This window comes from Sminthopsis crassicaudata, chromosome 1 (genome assembly GCF_048593235.1).
Source record: "Sminthopsis crassicaudata isolate SCR6 chromosome 1, ASM4859323v1, whole genome shotgun sequence".
In the NCBI taxonomy this organism is placed as follows: Eukaryota; Metazoa; Chordata; class Mammalia; order Dasyuromorphia; family Dasyuridae; genus Sminthopsis; species Sminthopsis crassicaudata.
The window spans coordinates 739,290,591-739,309,219 of NC_133617.1; the positions used below are offsets into that span (position 1 = coordinate 739,290,591).

Genomic DNA, 18,629 nt, shown 5'->3' on the forward strand with positions numbered 1-18,629 from the left:
CATCTATGTACATATGACTTACAGGTTCTAAGCAGTGCATTAGTGTACTATCAAGAAAAAGGCTTTCTCTGAACTTTCCGAACCTATACTAGATTGATTCTCTCATGCAGGCTGGATCCATCTGGCTTCTTATGAGCTTCTTCCATTTTCGAGGTCTCCACTCATTTATCATGACTCTTTTGTACGGTCTTCACTTTTGATGGTGTTTGTTAAGAGAATAGAAGCACCTCAAACTGGGATCTAAATTAAATTAAGTGGTTAATTTAATTCAGTGCCATAAATATTTGCTGTCCTAGGTACTAGGGAGACAATGACAACAATAAGAGCCAACAGCCTCTGTTTTCAGAAAGCTTATGTTCTTTTACGCTGACCCCATCTCTTTCTCTCTAAATTTTTATTGCCTCCAGATCCAATATATTTCTTTTCATTTATTTATTTATTTTTATTTTTATTTTTTTAATTTTATAATTATAAAATTTTTTGACAGTATATATGCATGAGGAATTTTTTAAAAAACATTATCCCTTGTATTCATTTTTCCAGATTTTCCCCTCCCTCCCTCGACTCCCTTCCCTAGATGACAGGCAATCCCATACATTTTACATGTGTTACAGCATAACCTAGATACAATATATGTGTGTAAATCCCATTTTCTTGTTGCACATTAATTATTGGATTCCGAAGGTATAAGTAACCTGGGTAGATAGACAGTAGTGCTAACAATTTACATTCACTTCCCAGTGTTCCTTCTCTGGGTGTAGTTGTTTTTGTCCATCATTGATCAACTGGAAGTGAGTTGGCAGATCCAATATATTTCTGACCTACATGATTGTTTATCCCAAATCTCATTTCCAGACCTCAATTTCTTCCCAACGTGTGTTGTTATTATTCGGTCATGTCCAACTCGTTATGATCTCATTTGGGATTTTCTTTGGCAAAGACCCTGGTGTCGTTTGCCATTTCCTTCTCCAGCTCGTTTTATAGACAAGGAACTGAAGCAAATGGTGTCAGGTGATTTGTCCAGAGCCACAGATTCTAAGTATCTGAGGTTGGATTTGAATTCAGTGATTCCCGATTCCAGGACCAGGGCTTTGCCCACTCCGCCACCTACTGGTGCTCAATTTGTATTACAACTAGGTTTTCTTGAGCAGAAACAGAATGAAAAAAAAAATTATTTGATATTTTATTGATTATACTTTTGAACTTTGCACTTATAAATTTTGACCTTTATCCTAAAATTAAAACAAACTGACAAAAGTGCAAGATAAATCCACAAAAATAGTTATTGATGAGAGGCAGTGTAGTGTAGTGAATAGAGCTGAACATAGGGTCAAAAAAAATCTGGATTGAAGTCCCATCTCTGATACAAATGAGCTGTATGGCTTTAGACAAATCACTTAATCTCTCAGAATCCCAGGAAACTCCCTAACATTAAATACGTTTGAAGGGGTATTGCCCCATAGGGAATCCTGCTAAACAATGAAATCATAGAATTGGTCTCCCTTCCCCAAATATTGCTTAATAGCAAATTAATAAAAAAGATATTTGATGACTGACTTTTTACTGGTGACCACCCATTGGAACATGAGCTTTTCAAGCTGAGGAATTGTTTTTGACTTCCTTTGAACAGTGCCGGGCATAAAGTAGGTGCTTAATAAACGCTTGTGGATTGATTGCCAAATAAATATTAAACAAATACTTATCGAACCTACTATTCTCATAGTACTCCGCTAGGGATTGTGCAGATTATGGAGAGCATGACCTGCCCCATCAGTTATCTATTTCATTCTTTAATTTTTTTTTTACAATTTTCTTTTTTTTTTTTTTTTCTAGTTCTATGACTTTCTGTATTCTTGAGCCAGTATTTCCAACCACAGAGTTCCCACACATTTCACTGGGATTGAACCAATCAACTCTTATCTAATATTTTTGAATGAGAGGTTTTCCCTAATTTTATTTTAATTGTACAGAAAGAAACCAAAGCAAGTTTCTCTTTAGGAAATTTTCTATGTCCCTTCTCTCCTACCCCTACCAAATCATTCAAGATTAATTTTTTCTGTGTTTGGAGATTTCTAGATGGATGCCTGGGGAGCACTAGATGGTTCTATCAAGTAAGCCCATGAAACATCTATGCTTTCTTTAGTGTGTTCAACTCCCTCATCAACATGGATCAAGAATGATCTTTGATTAAGTAAAGTCCTGGGGAGGTGCAAAGGTACATTAAGGCAAAAGTCCAGGATCCTGAGGTAGTAAATATTAGAGACAAGATTGATCCTGACTTAGAAATAAATTTGGGTTGCCTGAATTCAAGGCTAGGCCGCTATCCATTATACCTTATAGTTGCTATTGACAGTCTTCTTAATGAGTGGATGTTCTGCTGAACCTCTTGCCACATACACACACTCCAAGCCATGTAGAATGTTTACATCGCTTGACCCAAATTGGATATAATATCAAATTACTACGGAGACTGAATGTGGATGAAAGCAGAGGATTTTTTACCTTTGTGGTTGTGTGCTTGCTTGTTTTTCTCATCCCCCCCTTTGATCTGATTTTTCTTGCACAGCATGATGAATATGGAAATATGTCTAGAAGAATTGAACATCTTTAACCCATATTGGATCCCTTGCTCTTCAGGGGAGAGGGAGGAAAGTAAAAAGGGAGAAATTTTTGGAACACAAAAGTTTTGCAAAGGTGACTGTTGAAAACTGTCTTGAAAATATCAAAATCTGTTATTAAAAAAAGAAATTATATGAGAAGACACTCCTTAGGGAGGGTCTACAAACGGGAACAGCATTTATAATATCAGCATTTTTCAATGTGTTGATCAATTTTTCTGAGTTTTTTTTCCTTTTTAAAAAATTATTTATTACAAAGTGTAGTTATTTAGAAAGGGAGAAGGACACAGGGAGTTTAGGCAATGTAAAAAAAAGATAACAATTTTAAAAATTCTAAAAAAAGAAGGCTGACCAATGTACTGTTGCCCTACAGGTATTTTTTTTTTTTTTTTTTTTTAGCATCAGGCAGCTAGGTGGTACAGTGGTTTAGTGTTGGATTTGGAGTTAAGAAAGACTAGTTGTGTGACCCTGGACAGGTGACAAATTCTCACATCAGTTTTCTTATCTATAAAATGGAAATGATAATAATGCCTACTTTACAGGATTGTTTTGAGGATAAGATGACAGAAAATACTCTGCAAACTTTCTATATAAATGCTTTCTTCTTCCTCCTCCTCCTCTTCCTTTTCTTTCTCTTCCTCTTTTTCCTTCTCCTTCTTCTTGTTCTTCTTTTCTTCTTCCTCCTCTTTCTCCTTCTTCAATATTTGTGAGTCCTGGGGCAGCACTGGGGCTAGCATCCATTAACCCTTGCTTTCACTACATGATTGTCCTTCTGCCAAGAAATTGTATATAATTGTGACATGAGTAATTCCTTACTGTAGGAGAGCTTTTAAGGATTCATCTTGTTCTATCATATCAAATTATAAAAAATCAACCAATGATAAATATAATGGCATCTTGTATTCTTTACACTATTCAATCTGTCTTTGTGACTATGAGGATATAGATTGTTTTAGAAAATTATTTGTGAAAATCTCTTTGTTTCCTTCTCATATTTTCATCAAGGATCCTTTCTCTATATGTGTAGGTCATTTTCAAATTTTTTTAAATAGAAATGAAAAAGTAAGAACATAAGTAGTTATGCCTTCCTGATCCATTTTCTTTTTAATAATAATGGTGAGGTCCTGAACGGTGTTTAGGATGGTGAGAAACTAAAGAATTGATCCCTGAGGCAAGCAGGCAGAAGGCTATGAGAGAGATCAGTTTAGCTCCATGGTCCCATGGTGAGGTGGTCCAGTCTGAAATCCAAGTTATTTATGTCAAACTCCTGGGACCCACCCTCCGAAGAGTTCTTAAGTGGTCTCACCTTGCCATGCCCATGCCCTGTCAGGAATCCCAGTCATGTCCCTGAGGTTGAATTTTCCCGATAAAATCTACTTCTGGGCCATCCCAAGGGTGCGACCCTCCTTTGGGTCAGTTCATCATAGCATTCTGTCTCTTGGTGTCTTTCTCTTTACTCTTCCTCCCCCATGCCATGTGGTATCTCTCCTAACTCCACTATGGAACCTTCTCCTTATAACTAACTTTTTTAGGGTGCTAAGTCCCTTTCAGGATTTAACCTGCCAGCTAAGGGAATGCCCCAGCCTCATGGGGTTCTTCCTTTCTACAGGGTAATTGTGAGTTCCACTGAGGAACTTGTCTTTGATATGCTCTCCCACTCTATTTCATATTTACCATTCCTTTATCCCTTGCTGTTACCATATTATCACCATACTATTGTATCCCTTCATTTTGTCTGAAATCTCTTCCTAAATAAATCTACCTTTGGCCAAAGACTGACCACTATGAATTCTTCATGTGACCAAACCCCAACTTTGGTGTCTACCATTTGATCCAGTGATTACCTACACCAATAATATCATCCATTATATTTTCATTTGTTTAATATTATTCCCCTCTTTCAATTAGCTTAAACATTGATCCTCTCAGTATTATTAAAGCTTCATCATCCCCAGAGCAGGTCTTTTCTGTATCTATTTGTTCTGGACCAAATATTCATCCACTGCTCACCTTCCTTCATGATCTTTCTAATTAGTCTCCTCTCAAATACTGGTGTGGCTGTAGACTCTCCATGCAGTGGTTCTATTCTGATTGCTTCTGAAGATACTCTGCTAAAGAAATGTTGGCATTGTGGGGGTTTTTTGGTCTCTTTGGTATTGTCCTTGTGGTTTCGTCTAGAAAAACCCTTCTGATAATTTAGTTAAGTTGGATCTTATGAAAAGCTTTCTGAAGATTTACTTTCCTCTTCCTGTTTTCTGCTTGGAGAATCATGATTTTCACCACCTTTTACAATGTTTTGAACATGAGTTTATATTCGAAGTTTGCAGTTTATGGTTATTAGATGTCTCCATTTAGTAAGAAAGTCAAGTGCTTACTGACCAAGCTGTTTTTCGCTCTTTTGGCCTCCCTATCGTGTCCATTGCTTTCTATGAGTTAAACTTCTGTAGAAAATGGTGACGGTCTGCATCCATATTCTCCTTGTTCCATTTCTTGTTTTGTCCCAGTATTTTTCCAATAGGTGAGCGAGGAATTGTTGTGATCCTACCGTGTGTCTTTTTATTATGGTTGTTCTTTCCCTTAAATAAAGGTTGATTTTGACTTTGACAAGTCTGCCCCTAGAGAAGCTGTTTGAATGACTTTACTTTGGTAATGAGTCATTTCCTGTCTTTTAAGATAATCTCTGTAGTGCTCACAAACCCAGCAACTTCTAACTCTTCTAGAAGAAAACATTAATCATCTTTAGGGCTGAGGCTTCTTAGGAGTCCACTAGCCTTTGACCTCTTTTGTATTTTAATTCCCAACTATATAATCCAGCAAATCTCTTCCACTGTGTACAATTTTGCTTTGAAGTCAGTAAGTATCAATATTTATGCTGACTTGCTTTTGAGGTTCTTGTCAAATGCTTCTTAGAATTTCTCTATCTCATCATTCTTTGCAACTGATGTTCTTGCAGAAGCGATCCTTACTGTAATGGTGGTCTTTTTTTCTTCTGGTTTTCATCTTGAGCACAGCAGGGTGAGGAAGGCCAAGTGTGCTGTCAAACGATGTTTCTTGTTACCTTTGCTCCTGCAAAAAGCCATTCTGCCTATTCCTGGATCTGCCTTTCCAGGGGCCATTTGTGAATCATCCTTCAATTTAGTTGAGACTTCATTCTGTTTTTTGATTTCTATATAATTCAGTTTAATTTGCCTACTATGTGCTAGGTGTTGTGTAAGTGTAGACAGCAACGCAAAGAATGAAAGTCTCTATCTTCAAATCATGTATGCAAGTAAGTAAATAAAATTAAATATAAAATGATTATTACCAGAATGTATGACTTTGGTCATGTCACTTACTTTTTCTGAGACTGAGTTTCTCCATTTATCAGTTGAAAAAAAATGTGCTCCATAATCTCTACGATCTCTTCCCGTTCTCAAGCATTATAATTCAGTCAGACCTTCGGCTACATCCCTAGTTACAGAGGGATTTGGGCAAGAGAAACAAGCTGCTGCTGCTAGCATTTCTTTGGGAAAAGAATGTGAGGGACATATACACACACACACACATATGTCTAAATCTGCAATCCACACACATCCACCAATGCACATGTATAATACACTTATATGCATACATACACATACACACAGTCACACAGATACACTTACATAAGCGCACACACTCTCCACACAAATGCACTTACATAGCACACACATATACATCCCCCACATACACACCCCCACTTACACGCACCCGCCCCACACACACACCAACAGCTCTTCAACAGCAGCCCCATTCAACAAGTTCTTTAAGATTTGCACGGCACATTTTTCATAACTACATTAGTACAAAATGTTTGTTTTTTGTCCAGACCTGAGATTTCCCTAGCATATGAAGCTCCCTCTACCATCTAAGTAGCATTTATTATGTACCTATTATATGCCAGGCACTGGGCAAATTTCTGGGCATACAAAAAAAAAGGCAAAAAGCAGCAAAAAACCTAGACTGGCACTTTGCAACTTAAAGATATGTAGTGTTTTCTAGGAGTATTGAGAGGTTAAGTGATATGCCCAAGTCACATGGCCAGTGTATGACAGAAGCAGGAGCTAGACCCATTTCTTCCTAATTCCAAGGCTAGCCCACACTTATTGTTCAGTTGTGTCCTCCTCTATCTCTCAGAGTCTGCCCAGTCTCACGTTCCTCATTTCCCCCTGACACTCTCTCTATCCATCTCATCCTTTACTGTTCCCTTCCCTTTTTGTCTTCTGCCCTCATTACATTTCTAAAGAGAGAAACAAGTCAGAATAAAGATAGGCATAGTGGTTATTTAATAAATGGTTGTGTTCTTGTTCTCTTGAGGATGTTATAATCTGATTGAGCTTTTCAGATCCTAAGGGCACCAAGTACATTACCAAAAAATTATTTTTTTTTTAAACTAGAAGCACTCCTCCCAAAGTCAATCCCAGGCTAAATAAGAGGTGTGAACTCCCTGTTGCAAATATCCTTAGCCACTTGACCCTTTTGACCACAATTTTTATTGAGAATCATGATTCCAAACCTCCTTCTCAGGGGAGGGCTACAAGCTTTTTCTGCTTGGATGACAAGTGGTAGAGAGGATCATGAGCTGCTTCTAGCACTTGTCATCCTTCCATCAAAATAAAACCAAGTTTGACACTGAGTGAGGTAGAGGATGTTCATTTATTTGGCTGAACTCACCACCTCAAAATCTGAGATGCTATGAAATTTAGAAACCTAAAATCTTGTATTCCAACCTACTAATTCTAGCTTGCATCCTAGAAGGCAATATAACTTCATATATACAATATATATATGCTATTTTATAAGATTATTACTAACCAACTGATTAAAAATTGTGATTAAAAATAACCTCTTAGTGTTTAACAAATGAAAAAGAAATATGAGGGCCAGAACTACTTGCTGTTTAGATAGAGGCTTTGGATGTGTATTATTCAGAGGGGAAGCAGTACACTATAATGAATGGAGAAATCTCAGGGTTGGGAAAACTTGGATTCACTTCTGATACCTACTGAACTCAACCCTGAATTGATCTTAACTTTAACTGATCACTTAACCTCCCAGGGATCCAACTAACTTGTTGACCTGCATCAGGGAAGGGGGCGCCCTTACTGAGAATTCCCTCTGCCACTGACATCAGAAGTCAAAATAAAAAAAAAATACCATGGGCAAGACATCCCTTTTTATTTTTCCATGTTTAATTTTTTTGAATTCAGCAGGAGGATTTGTGTGAGTTCTTTTACAGGGTCTAAGGGTTGAAATCCTCTTGGTGCTTTCTCTATAGAATCTCCTTTGTAAGGGAACAGTAGGACTTCTAGGTTAATGGGTCTGAATAGATTGGTCTTACCAGGAGCCTCATAAGCCTGAGTCTGCAATAGAATTTTATACTTTCCCTAATTTGTGGCAGATCAATTAGTCAAAAAACATTTATTAAGCATCTGTTAGTTGTCAGAGCCAGTTTAGCGTAGTGGACAGAAAAGTGGCTGTGGAGCCAGGAAGAACCAGAGTTCAAGTCCCACTTCTGACACACATAGGCTGTGTCATCCTGGGCAAGTAATTTACTTTCCCAGCATTCTTAGCTGCTCTGTAAGAGTATTAATTACAGAGAAGGCACTCACTTGTATTAGTGGAGGCTCCTCCCTCATCTGGGAATTCTTGGCAAGTCCAGTCCATATTTAGCCTTTTCTATGCACCATTAATTGGCCAGCATACAAATACAAAAATTAAACAATATTGATCATCAAGGAGCTTACATTCTTTTTTTAAAAGCTTTTAATTTTCAAAACACATGCATAGATAATTTTCAGCATTCATCCTTGCAAAATCTTGTGTTCCAAATTTTCCCCTTTCTTTCCCTCTCCCCTAGATGGCAAGTAACCCAATATATGTTAACCATCTCTAATTCTTCTATATATTTTCCCACAATTATCATGATGCACAAGAAAAATCAGATCAAAAAGAAAAATAAATGAGAAAGAAAACAAAATGCCAGCAAACAAGAACAAAAAAGTGAAAATGTTATGTTGTGATCCACACTCAGGCCCCAGTCTTCTCTCTCGGTATAGATGACTTTTTCCATCACAAATCTATCTGAACTGGCCTGACTCGTGTTGCTAGTGGAAAGAGTCACGTCCATCAGAATTGATCATTGTATAATTTCTTGTTGCTGTGTATAATGTTAGGAGTTTAAATTCTATTGAGAGAAATGACAAATACAATATAGGCATCTATGAAAGAAATGCAAGATAACTTTTTTTCAGGGGAGATAAACAATATTTATTAAATGAATAAAAGGACTTAGAAAAAGTCTTTCATTCCAGAAACATAATTTTTGAGATGGAGGAGCTAAGAGCATCAAATTGACCAGATACTCTAATACCTTAACCCTAGTCATGATACCATCATGTATTCTTTCATTTCCAGATAACCAAGCTGAAAATCGACAGCAATCCTTTTGCCAAAGGTTTCCGAGATTCCTCCAGGCTCACGGATATCGAAAGGTAATGATGATTTTTTCATTTCTTTCCTTGCAATAAGATACAGAAAAGAGAAATTTGGTAGCAAAACTCTATTTTTAAGTACAAAAGTACCGTACATTTCCCCTCATAATCTAACTGCCTTCTGTTAGAAAACTTCTGTTTTCCTTTGTTTCTGTTTTTTTTTCCCCAGTTTTTCTGTTCCTCTGCCTCCTCTTTCCCCCCTTTGAATCATAAGCCCTATAGATATGGAACTGCTTTGAATCTTGACAGTTGCCATAGCCAGATCTGTACCACATGCAACTTTCAGAGGAGGCGTCTTTAAGGGTTTACTTTGATGGTTGGGAAATACTTTCCACTGCATAAACTAGGGCTCTCTTGTTATCATTCATTTCAATCCTTTTGATGACGGCAAAGCTCCATCTTGGGAAAGTGGTGATCTGCAAAGACAAGGAATCATCACATTCCTTGGTCTCCTGGAGAATGTCTATTGATGAAAAGAAAGCATGGAGAGGAAAGAGGGCGAGAGGTAGTGTAGTTCAGTGAAAAGGTCATTGGGTTTGAGTCAAAGGGTATCAATTCTAGTCCCAGCTATGTATGACCTTACTCTTTGTGAGCTCAGGCAAGTCACTGAGAGATCCACCTCTGGGCCTTGAGCTACTCATCTGTAACATGACAGGTTGGACACAAGATGGACCATTTATACTCCTTTCCAGCTCTAAATCTGTGATCCGATGTAATATGGAGACCTGAAGGGCTCTATCTTTTCTGTGGGCCATAATTGTAGAGTTTGCTTCATGGGGTTCTAAATCCCAGATTTGAAGACTAGCACCATCCATCTTTGGCCTGCTTTTGTGCCTGTTCTTTTCAATTATGTTGGCTTGCTCATTCAAGACAATAAATCAACTGAACTTTTGTTTTTATGATGGTTAAAAATATTTCTTAATGGGATATCTAAATCCCAGGAACACAGAAGTCATAGTAACCAGATCATGACCAAACCTTTGGTTTAAATGCTTTGTCATTTATCATTTATCTTTCAATGCTAAGGAGATTCTGAAACATTTTAAGAAAACATAAAATACCTTTCTCCAACTTTTGCTCCTTTTTATACTCAATTGAATTTGGCAGATGCTTATTGGACACTCCTAGGTTGAGAGAGAGAATAGAAAAAGAGCCAATGGGAATGCTCCCCAGAATACACTGGTATGAACAACCCATATTCTATAGACCTAGGTGACTGTTTCCAATGTGCAGGACACCTCCTAATCAATGGAAACACAAGGACAAAACTGGTGCATACATGATCCACACAGATAAGCAAATAGAAAAATAATAAACTAGTTTCAAAAGGTAGCAAGCATTAGCAGTACAATCCAATAACCATTTATGTACAAGATACTGTTTCAGTGCTGGGGGATAAGGAAGGGCCTTGTGTTGGAGGTGGCAGCGAAGCTCTGATTTATACTCCTTTCCCTCCTTTGTTACTTTTTATTCTTAACTTTAAAACACTAAAATAAAATAAGCATTTCCAGATATACTACAGAACAGAAGAGGATTGTCGGTGAAACTGGAATCCCCATTATCTAGAGCTTGCTTTTTTTCTAAGAATATAACAAGTTTAGTATGTACATTGAAAAGACATCCTGTGGTCTGTAATTCCTTCTGGGTTTCCTTCTCTTTTCATCTTTTTTTGGGGGCTTTAGAAACACTATCCTATCCCGCTTTACCTCCCACCACTCCTCTCGATTGAACAAAAAAAGAAAAGGCCTTGTAAGAAATACACATAATCAAGCAAAAGACATCCCTACATTTTCTTTGTCCAAAAATGGATGTCTCCTTCGGTATTTTGAACTCTCTTATTTCAGGGGTGAGATGCTTCAGCATCAGTCTTTTAGAATCATGACTGATTATTGTCAGCATCACCAGTCCTAATTCTTTCCATGTTCTTTATTCTTTACATTGTTCTTGTGTTTGTATAAGCTCTATTGTTCTCTGAGTTGTACTTTGTACGAGGGACATACTCCAGACAATGGCAACTTGGACAGAGGTACGGTTCATCCAACAGAACTTTTGCTTAGGAGACCCAATCATTCGATAATCCAATAAACATTCATCAGATGATTGCTGTGTGCAGAGACACAACTATTTCAAAATCTGATTCTTCTTGTGCAGCAAAATAACCGTATGGATATGCATACATATATTGTATTTAACTTTAACATATTTAACATGTATTGGTCAATCTGCCATCTCGGGGAAGGGGTGGCGGGGTAGGAAGGGAAAAGTTGGAACAAAAGGTTTTGCAATTGTCAATGCTGGAAAATTACCCATGCATATATCTGGTAAATAAAAAGCTACAATAAAAAAAGAGAATTGGGGTACAGATGAGAAGAAACAAAGGTTAGTGAGAATATCATGGTCAAATAGGGAGGTTAATAGCATATATAAAACTAATCATACAATAAAATAAAGACATTTCAGAATAAAGCCAAGCATCATGTGAGGTGCTAGAATGGAAAGGTCATTACCAAGAGGAGGAATTCTGGGAGCATAGGGCCTGTGCCTTCCCCGAACTTCCTCCCCCAGCACTAGACACAACACAATAAATAGGCATTGAATGAGTGGATGAACCAATGTATACATATATAAATGTAGACATATTTGTTTTTTATTGGATTTTTCAGCTGCACCAAAAGCATGCTTTGGGCTGTAGCCTAAAGAGATTTTACCTTGGGAGATAGCTGCTTCCCATTGGACTTAAACAGTTGGGATGACGACCTTCCACATATCAATTGAGAAACCAACAAACATTCATTAGGTGCTTCTCAAATACAGGATTAGTGAAGCAGACAAGTCCTCCCATTGAAATGACATCTGAGATGTGTCTACAATCCCAGAGGCATTGGTGGCTTTGTTTGAGTTGTTTCAGGGATCTTATCTGAAGTGAGAGAGGGATCAAGGTTACAATTAATGAGCAGAAAGATTAGGATTTAAATCTGGGCCTCCCACTACAAATTTAGTACTCTTGATAAACCATACTGTCTCAAGGTAGTTGTGATTCTGATGTACTTTTCTTGATGCCCCCAGTAGTTCTCTCTCTGGGTACAGATGGCTCTCTCCACCGCAAGACTATTAGAATTGGCCCAAATTACCTCATTGTTGAAAATAGTCCAGTCCATCAGAATTAATCACCACATAACCTTGCTGTTGCCGTGTACAATGTTCTCTTGGTTCTACTTACTTCACTTAGTTCATATAAGTCTCTCTGGAGCTTTCTGAAATCATCCTGCTGATTGTTTCTTATAGACCAATAATATTCCATTACATTTATATACCACAACTTATTCAGCCATTCTCCACTTGATGGGCATCCATTCAATTTCCAGCTCTTTGCCATTACAGAAAGAGATGCTACAAACATTTTTACATTTGTGGGTCTTTTCTCTTTTTTATGATCTTTTTGGGATACAGGCCCGGTAGTGAGATTTTTGGACAAAGGGCATGCACAATTTGACAGCCCTTTGAGCATGATTCCAAGTTGCTCTCCAGAATGGTTGGATCAGTTCACAACTCCACCAACAATGATTAGTGTCCTAGTTTTTCTGTATCCCTTCCAACATTTATCATTATCTTTTCCTGTAATTTTAGCCAATCTGAGAAGTGTGAAGTGGTACCTAAGTAATATTTCTAAATCTATTTCTGGAAACAAAACATCCAGCACAATATAGAGGCAAGAGTACTTCATTTGGGATGAGAGAGCTTGGGTCCAAATTTGGATTCTGACACTTTATATTTATGTGAATCTGGGCCTTGTTTCACTGGACCTCAGTTACCTCAAACATAGAATGAGGGGGTTGGAGTTTATTCTCTCTGAATTTATGATCCTTTTGGTTCTAGTATACATGAAGGTTAAGCCTTGGGGATACTAGTATCCATGAATATTGGTCTTTTCTGATATTTCCAGAGCTGCATCTGACTGGGGGGTGGGCGAGATCAGGGGACCTGGCTGGATCCTGGTATTGACGTTTACTCCTTGTGTGACTTTGCATCACCTGGGTCTCAATTTCCTTGCATTGGAGGTGTCCGGTGGCACAGTAGACAAAGTGCTGGGCCTGGGCTCCGGAATAACTGAATTCAAATTTAGCCTTAGATACTTCCTAGCTGGGTGATTGACTTCTGTCTGCCTTTGTTTTCTCAACTATAAAATGGGGATAATAACATCCCCTGTCTCACAGAGATTTTGTGAAGATCAAGTGAGATAATATTTGTAAAGCACTTAGTACAGTGTCTGTCACATAATAAGCACTATGTCCATGCTTATCCCCTTTCTTCTTCTAACCATGTAAGCCTCAGTTTCTTTATCTATAAAATAGGAGTAATAGTAGCCTATAATGCATAATATGATAGTATATAATATGTAATAGTTTCTTATTATATATAAATTATACATAATTTAATTAATATAATAATAGCAAACAACACATAACAGTATAATAATAATATACTATTAGTATACAGCACATTGGTTATCTTTAGTTTTTGAAGAGAACTAATGACATCCCTCAATTTAAGTCGAATTACAGTGGCTGATCAGACCGACTCAAGCTTGACGTGCTCTGTCACAGGTCAGGCACAAATAGTCCTTATAATATTTGGAGTTTATGCATCTCACATTTCTTCTTAGCTAATGAAATTCTGCTTTGCATATAGAGCATGGCACCTTCTCTGACGAGGGCACAGTATGCCAGAGAGTCCTGGACCAGTGTCTCCTGTGTCATGCAATCAGTTCTAAAGTATACAGTACTCAACGCATAATAATAGCTAGCATTTATATAGTGCAACAAGCTTTGCAAAATACCTTATAAATATCACTTCATTTTATCTTCCCAACAACCCTAGGAAGCATGGGATATTAATATTCCCATTTTACAGGTGAGGAAATTGAGGCAGGCAGATGTTAAATGATTGGCCCAGTTACATAACTAATAAGGGTCTAACATAGGATTTAAACCCAGAACTTGCTAGCTCTAGATCTTGACCTTATGGACTTGTAAGGATTAAATGAGATTATGTGGAGAAAGTACTTCGCTTACACTGATGCAGTGTATTATGGTTTGTAATTATTATTATCTATAAAATGGGAGTGTTGACCTTGATGACCTCAAAGGTCCCTTCTAGGTCTGAATCGGATCCAGGATTCTCATGCAGTAATTTGGCTTCTGGGTGGAAGCAGCCCCCAGAACACCCCCCTGTAGCTAAGGTGCTTTTGGTGTTCCAACCAAAGCCCAAGGGAGCCCTCGCTACTAACTAGCTGGGAGATGACAAGATGACCTAAGTTGCGTGAAAGCAGCCAAGGTTTCCGATTTCATTTTGAGGCATTTCAGTCTCCTTTTTTTCCTAAATAGCCTTTGGGGAGGGAAAACAAATCAGATCAATTGATCTTTAGAGACCTAAAGAAATCAAATTAGTCTGGAGTCAGTTACTGCACTAAACCATCTCCTAATTAGATTGCTTCTTGTAACTGATTGAAAACAGTCCCTATCTGTCACAATAGAGGCTGCTTTTCTTTAGAGGAGATCTGAGAGAAAAACACATCTTTTTATGAGACGATGACAGAAATTACACTCTTCCAACTTAATTGAATATGATGTTATAAATATGTGACCTTAATGATTTGGTTTCCTGTTCCAGATTTACAGCTACTGGGTAGGAGGCCCAAATTTCAGTGCCTTTAGGATGAAATCTCTTTGATTCATACAAAAAAAGATAATATTCACTTAGTCATTATTTTGGCTTAGGGCTATTCTAAAGTAGGCTAGATGAAGCAGAGAAGTACATGAAGAGTCTGAACTCTGAAGTCAGAAGCTTGAGATGCATATTCTAGGCCTGGTGATTCTTCAGTGATCCTGGACAAATCATTCAATTGCTTTTTGGTTGTTTCCTCATCTGTAAAATAGGGGATGGGGTAGGCCGGACGGCCTTGGAGGTTCCTTCCAGTTCTAGTTCTATGATATTATTCTCTCTGATCTCTGTTGGGCCTCAGTTTCTCTATTTGTAAAATAAAGTGGTTGGGATAGATAACTTTGGGAGTATTTTTCATCTTACTTTCTAAAACTGGGCTTCCTACCCCGTATTGTGTCCTGAACCTCTTGGACTTTCTGGTTAATCCTATAAATTTCTCAAAATCGTGCTTTTAAAAAATCCTAATAAGAAAATGCTAAATTTCAATTAGAGATTAGTGAAAAGAAAGGTGTTTCATACACACCCATACACACACACACACACACACACACACACATATATATATATGTATATATATAGTATATGTTATATATCTATTATTCCATTCAAGTTTATGGCCCCACGAAATCTGTTCACAGATTGCTGGATCTGGGGTTAAGAATGCTTACTCTAGATCCCAATGAGATGCCCGAGTGGCCCATAAGGCTTGTAGTCACTATGAGCTTTTAAAAAAACCTTTTAACGTTAGTTTGCCTAATGTTTATTAATTAATTCATCTATCTTTCTATAAATTGTCTATCCATTTATTCATCTATCATCCATCTATCATCTAACTACCTATCTACCCCTCTCTGTCTCTCTGTCTCTCTCTGTCTCTCTCTCTCTGTGACTCTCTCTCTGTCTCTCTGTCTCTCTGTCTCTCTCTCTCTCTCTCTCTCTCTCTCTCTCTCTCTCTCTCTGTCTCTGTCTCTCTCTCTCTCTCTCTCTCTCTCTCTCTCTCTCTCTGTCTCTCTCTGTCTCTCTCTCTCTGTGTCTCTCTCTGTGTCTCTCTCTCTCTCTCTCTCTGTCTCTCTCTCTCTCTCTCTCTCTCTCTCTCTCTCTCTGTCTCTCTCTCTGTCTCTCTCTCTCTTTCTCTTTCTCTCTCTGTCTCTGTCTCTCTGTCTCTCTCTCTGTCTCTCTCTCTGTCTCTGTCTCTGTCTCTCTCTCTCTCTCTCTCTCTCTCTCTCTCTCTCTCTCTCTCTCTCTCTCTCCTCCCTCTCTACCTACTATTTTGATCAGGACTCAAATGGGAAACATTTGGAGAGCAAAGTCCCTTCACTGGCATAAATTAGTGACTTCTGCAGCCCATTATCTCAGAGAGTTGGTTGGGGCATTAAAATGTTAAGTAACAACCATGGTTACAAGTTATGGACCAGATTGAAACTCAGATCTTCCTGATTTCAAGGTTCTGGCCTTATTCACTATGGTGCCATTTTGACTGTAGTTATCAATACCTTGTCAATGCTGTAAAATCAAGAGAGCCCATCCAAGAGTTTGGGTTTTAATGGGATGAATGAATGGACCTGGACCTTTTTGATTCCAAAGCCTAATGTTCTACCCAGTGAGTCATGCTTCCTTGGGCAAGTTCAGTGGCTTTACCTTCCCATCTTGCTATCCACTAAACAGTAAGAAGGGAGGAAGAATTTTTGATGAAAGCAAGCTGTGACTCATCTAGGGAAATCACTGAGTTGTCATTGTCAGTTAGCCAGGTGGCAAATTGCTTGTTGTGAGTAAACCTTCCTGATTTGATGGTAAATTTTAAGGATTTAAGAAATGGCCCCTTTTGAGAAGTCATTAATCTCTTGTGGTAAATTTGTGGGAGGATATGAGATGGACCACAGTGTGGATGGGTTGTGATCTGTATCTGTGGAAGGACAGAGATGGAAGGGACATCTCATTTTACAGATGAAGTAAGCCGAGGCCAAAAGAGATTAAATGGCATCCAATCCAATTCATCCTATTTCTACTTTCTTTGTCTATAGTATATTGTCTTCTCCATTAGGTTATAAGTTCCTTGAGGAACAGGGACTATTTTTGCTTTTCTCTGTATCCTCAATACTTAGTTCAGTGCTTAGCATATAGCAGATGCTTGCTTAATGGGTGCATTTTCTCAACTCTTGCTGTAGCCAATAATTGCACGGTATTCAGTTTGCTTTTGTGTTCTTTCTGCTTAGGTCATTATTGTTGCTCTGTATTGTATTGGTCTGTATGTTTTTGATTCTTCTCTAAATTCTCCTTATTTCTCATTTTTTTTTACAATGTGACAATTTTCTCACAACAATAATATTCCATAATATGTATGTATATAGTACAATTTGTTTAGCCACTGAATCACTTTCAATGATCCCATCACTGGCTGCAAACGTCAATCTTTTAAATCCCAATACCCCTTCACTGATAAAAAACAACTGTGATTTCCACACTCACATTCTCACAAATTCTCAAAATTTTAAAATAATCTCAAAATTATCAAAAGGGCAATGGAAAGAGGCACGGTGGGCAAAAGTCAGCAGCAACATGTCACCTAATGATGTGTGAGAACCAGAAGTAGCATCTAAAAGCAATGGCCAGAAAAGGAATTGAGCTGGTCATGGAGCCAGGATGAAAAATAGCAGGGGGATAATTTAAATAAATATAGCAGAGAATATTTGTTATTCCTCTGGGCTCCATCATATATAAAAAACTCAATAGAGGAAGACTTCAAGTGGGTTTGAAGAGCTTACAGAAGGGGAAGGCCAAGGATTACTTGGAATGAGAAACGAGGTGGTTCAGAGCGGACAGAGCACTGGTCTGGAGTTAAGAAGGGCTAATTTCAAATCTGTCCTCAACTATGTGATCCTGGGTGAGACATTAAACCTCTGCCTTTTTTCCTCATCTGTAAGATGGGGATAATAATAACATCTACTCCCAGAGTTGTTGTGAGAATTAAATGAGATAATGTTTATAAAGCACTCAGTTCTTGGTACGTAGTTAGTTGTATATAAAAGTTAGCCATAATAACAACAACAAGGATTATTATTATGATGATGATTTTTATGATTATCTATATTGACATTCTGCACTGGAGAAGGAAATTACCCATCAATTTGGTCACATATCTAGCAGACGCATCAAAATTTGGAGCAAATTTGGATGTGGACAAAGAGACGCACCAGTAGCAGAAAACAAGAGATGAAGAGATGCATATGGTCTAAGAAGATCACCCAGAGAGTTTGTAGTTGACCTACAGAGAGAGATGAGTGAGCTTTCTAACTACAGTGAGATTAGGTTTTTATACGGTGGACCACATGGCTTTGAGAAATGTAGCCTCTGGCACTTGGGAAATTCAATTGCCTAAAAATGGCGCCTGGGTATTTTGCTGACAAATCCCCTGGTAAATGAAACCTCTTAGCTGATAGACCAGAACTGCCCCCCATCAGCCCATTAGGCCCAATACTACAAGAGAAAAGAGGTCAATATTGATGAAAACAATGTCGTGACATTTTAGATGGGCTTTCTCCCCTCTTGCTCTGGAGGTTTAGATAACTTCAAGCAAAATAGCCACCAGCCTCCCATTATTTTTCCAGCTTCACGCTGCACCCTAACAGCCACAAACTTCTCCCCTGGCCAATGGCCTTCATTGATATTGTTGAAATATGCACAAAGGGGGAAAAAAAAAGACATTTCTGGAGTAGAAAGGCCAGTAGAATTATTGGTTTGGAAGGCAGCTGATTCATAAGTTATCTTCTTCATCGTCCAG

General features: G+C 38.1%; 1 protein-coding gene across 1 annotated transcript in view; it reads left to right on the plus strand.

Annotated features, from left to right (window-relative positions):
• The window catches only part of TBX20 (T-box transcription factor 20), a 71,497-nt gene that overhangs the window by 31,409 nt on the left and 21,459 nt on the right, over positions 1-18,629 (plus strand). Inside the window, exon 6 of the mRNA XM_074284303.1 lies at positions 9,054-9,130. Within this exon, the coding sequence (XP_074140404.1) occupies positions 9,054-9,130 (77 nt within the window). The remainder of the gene's footprint in view (positions 1-9,053; positions 9,131-18,629) is intronic.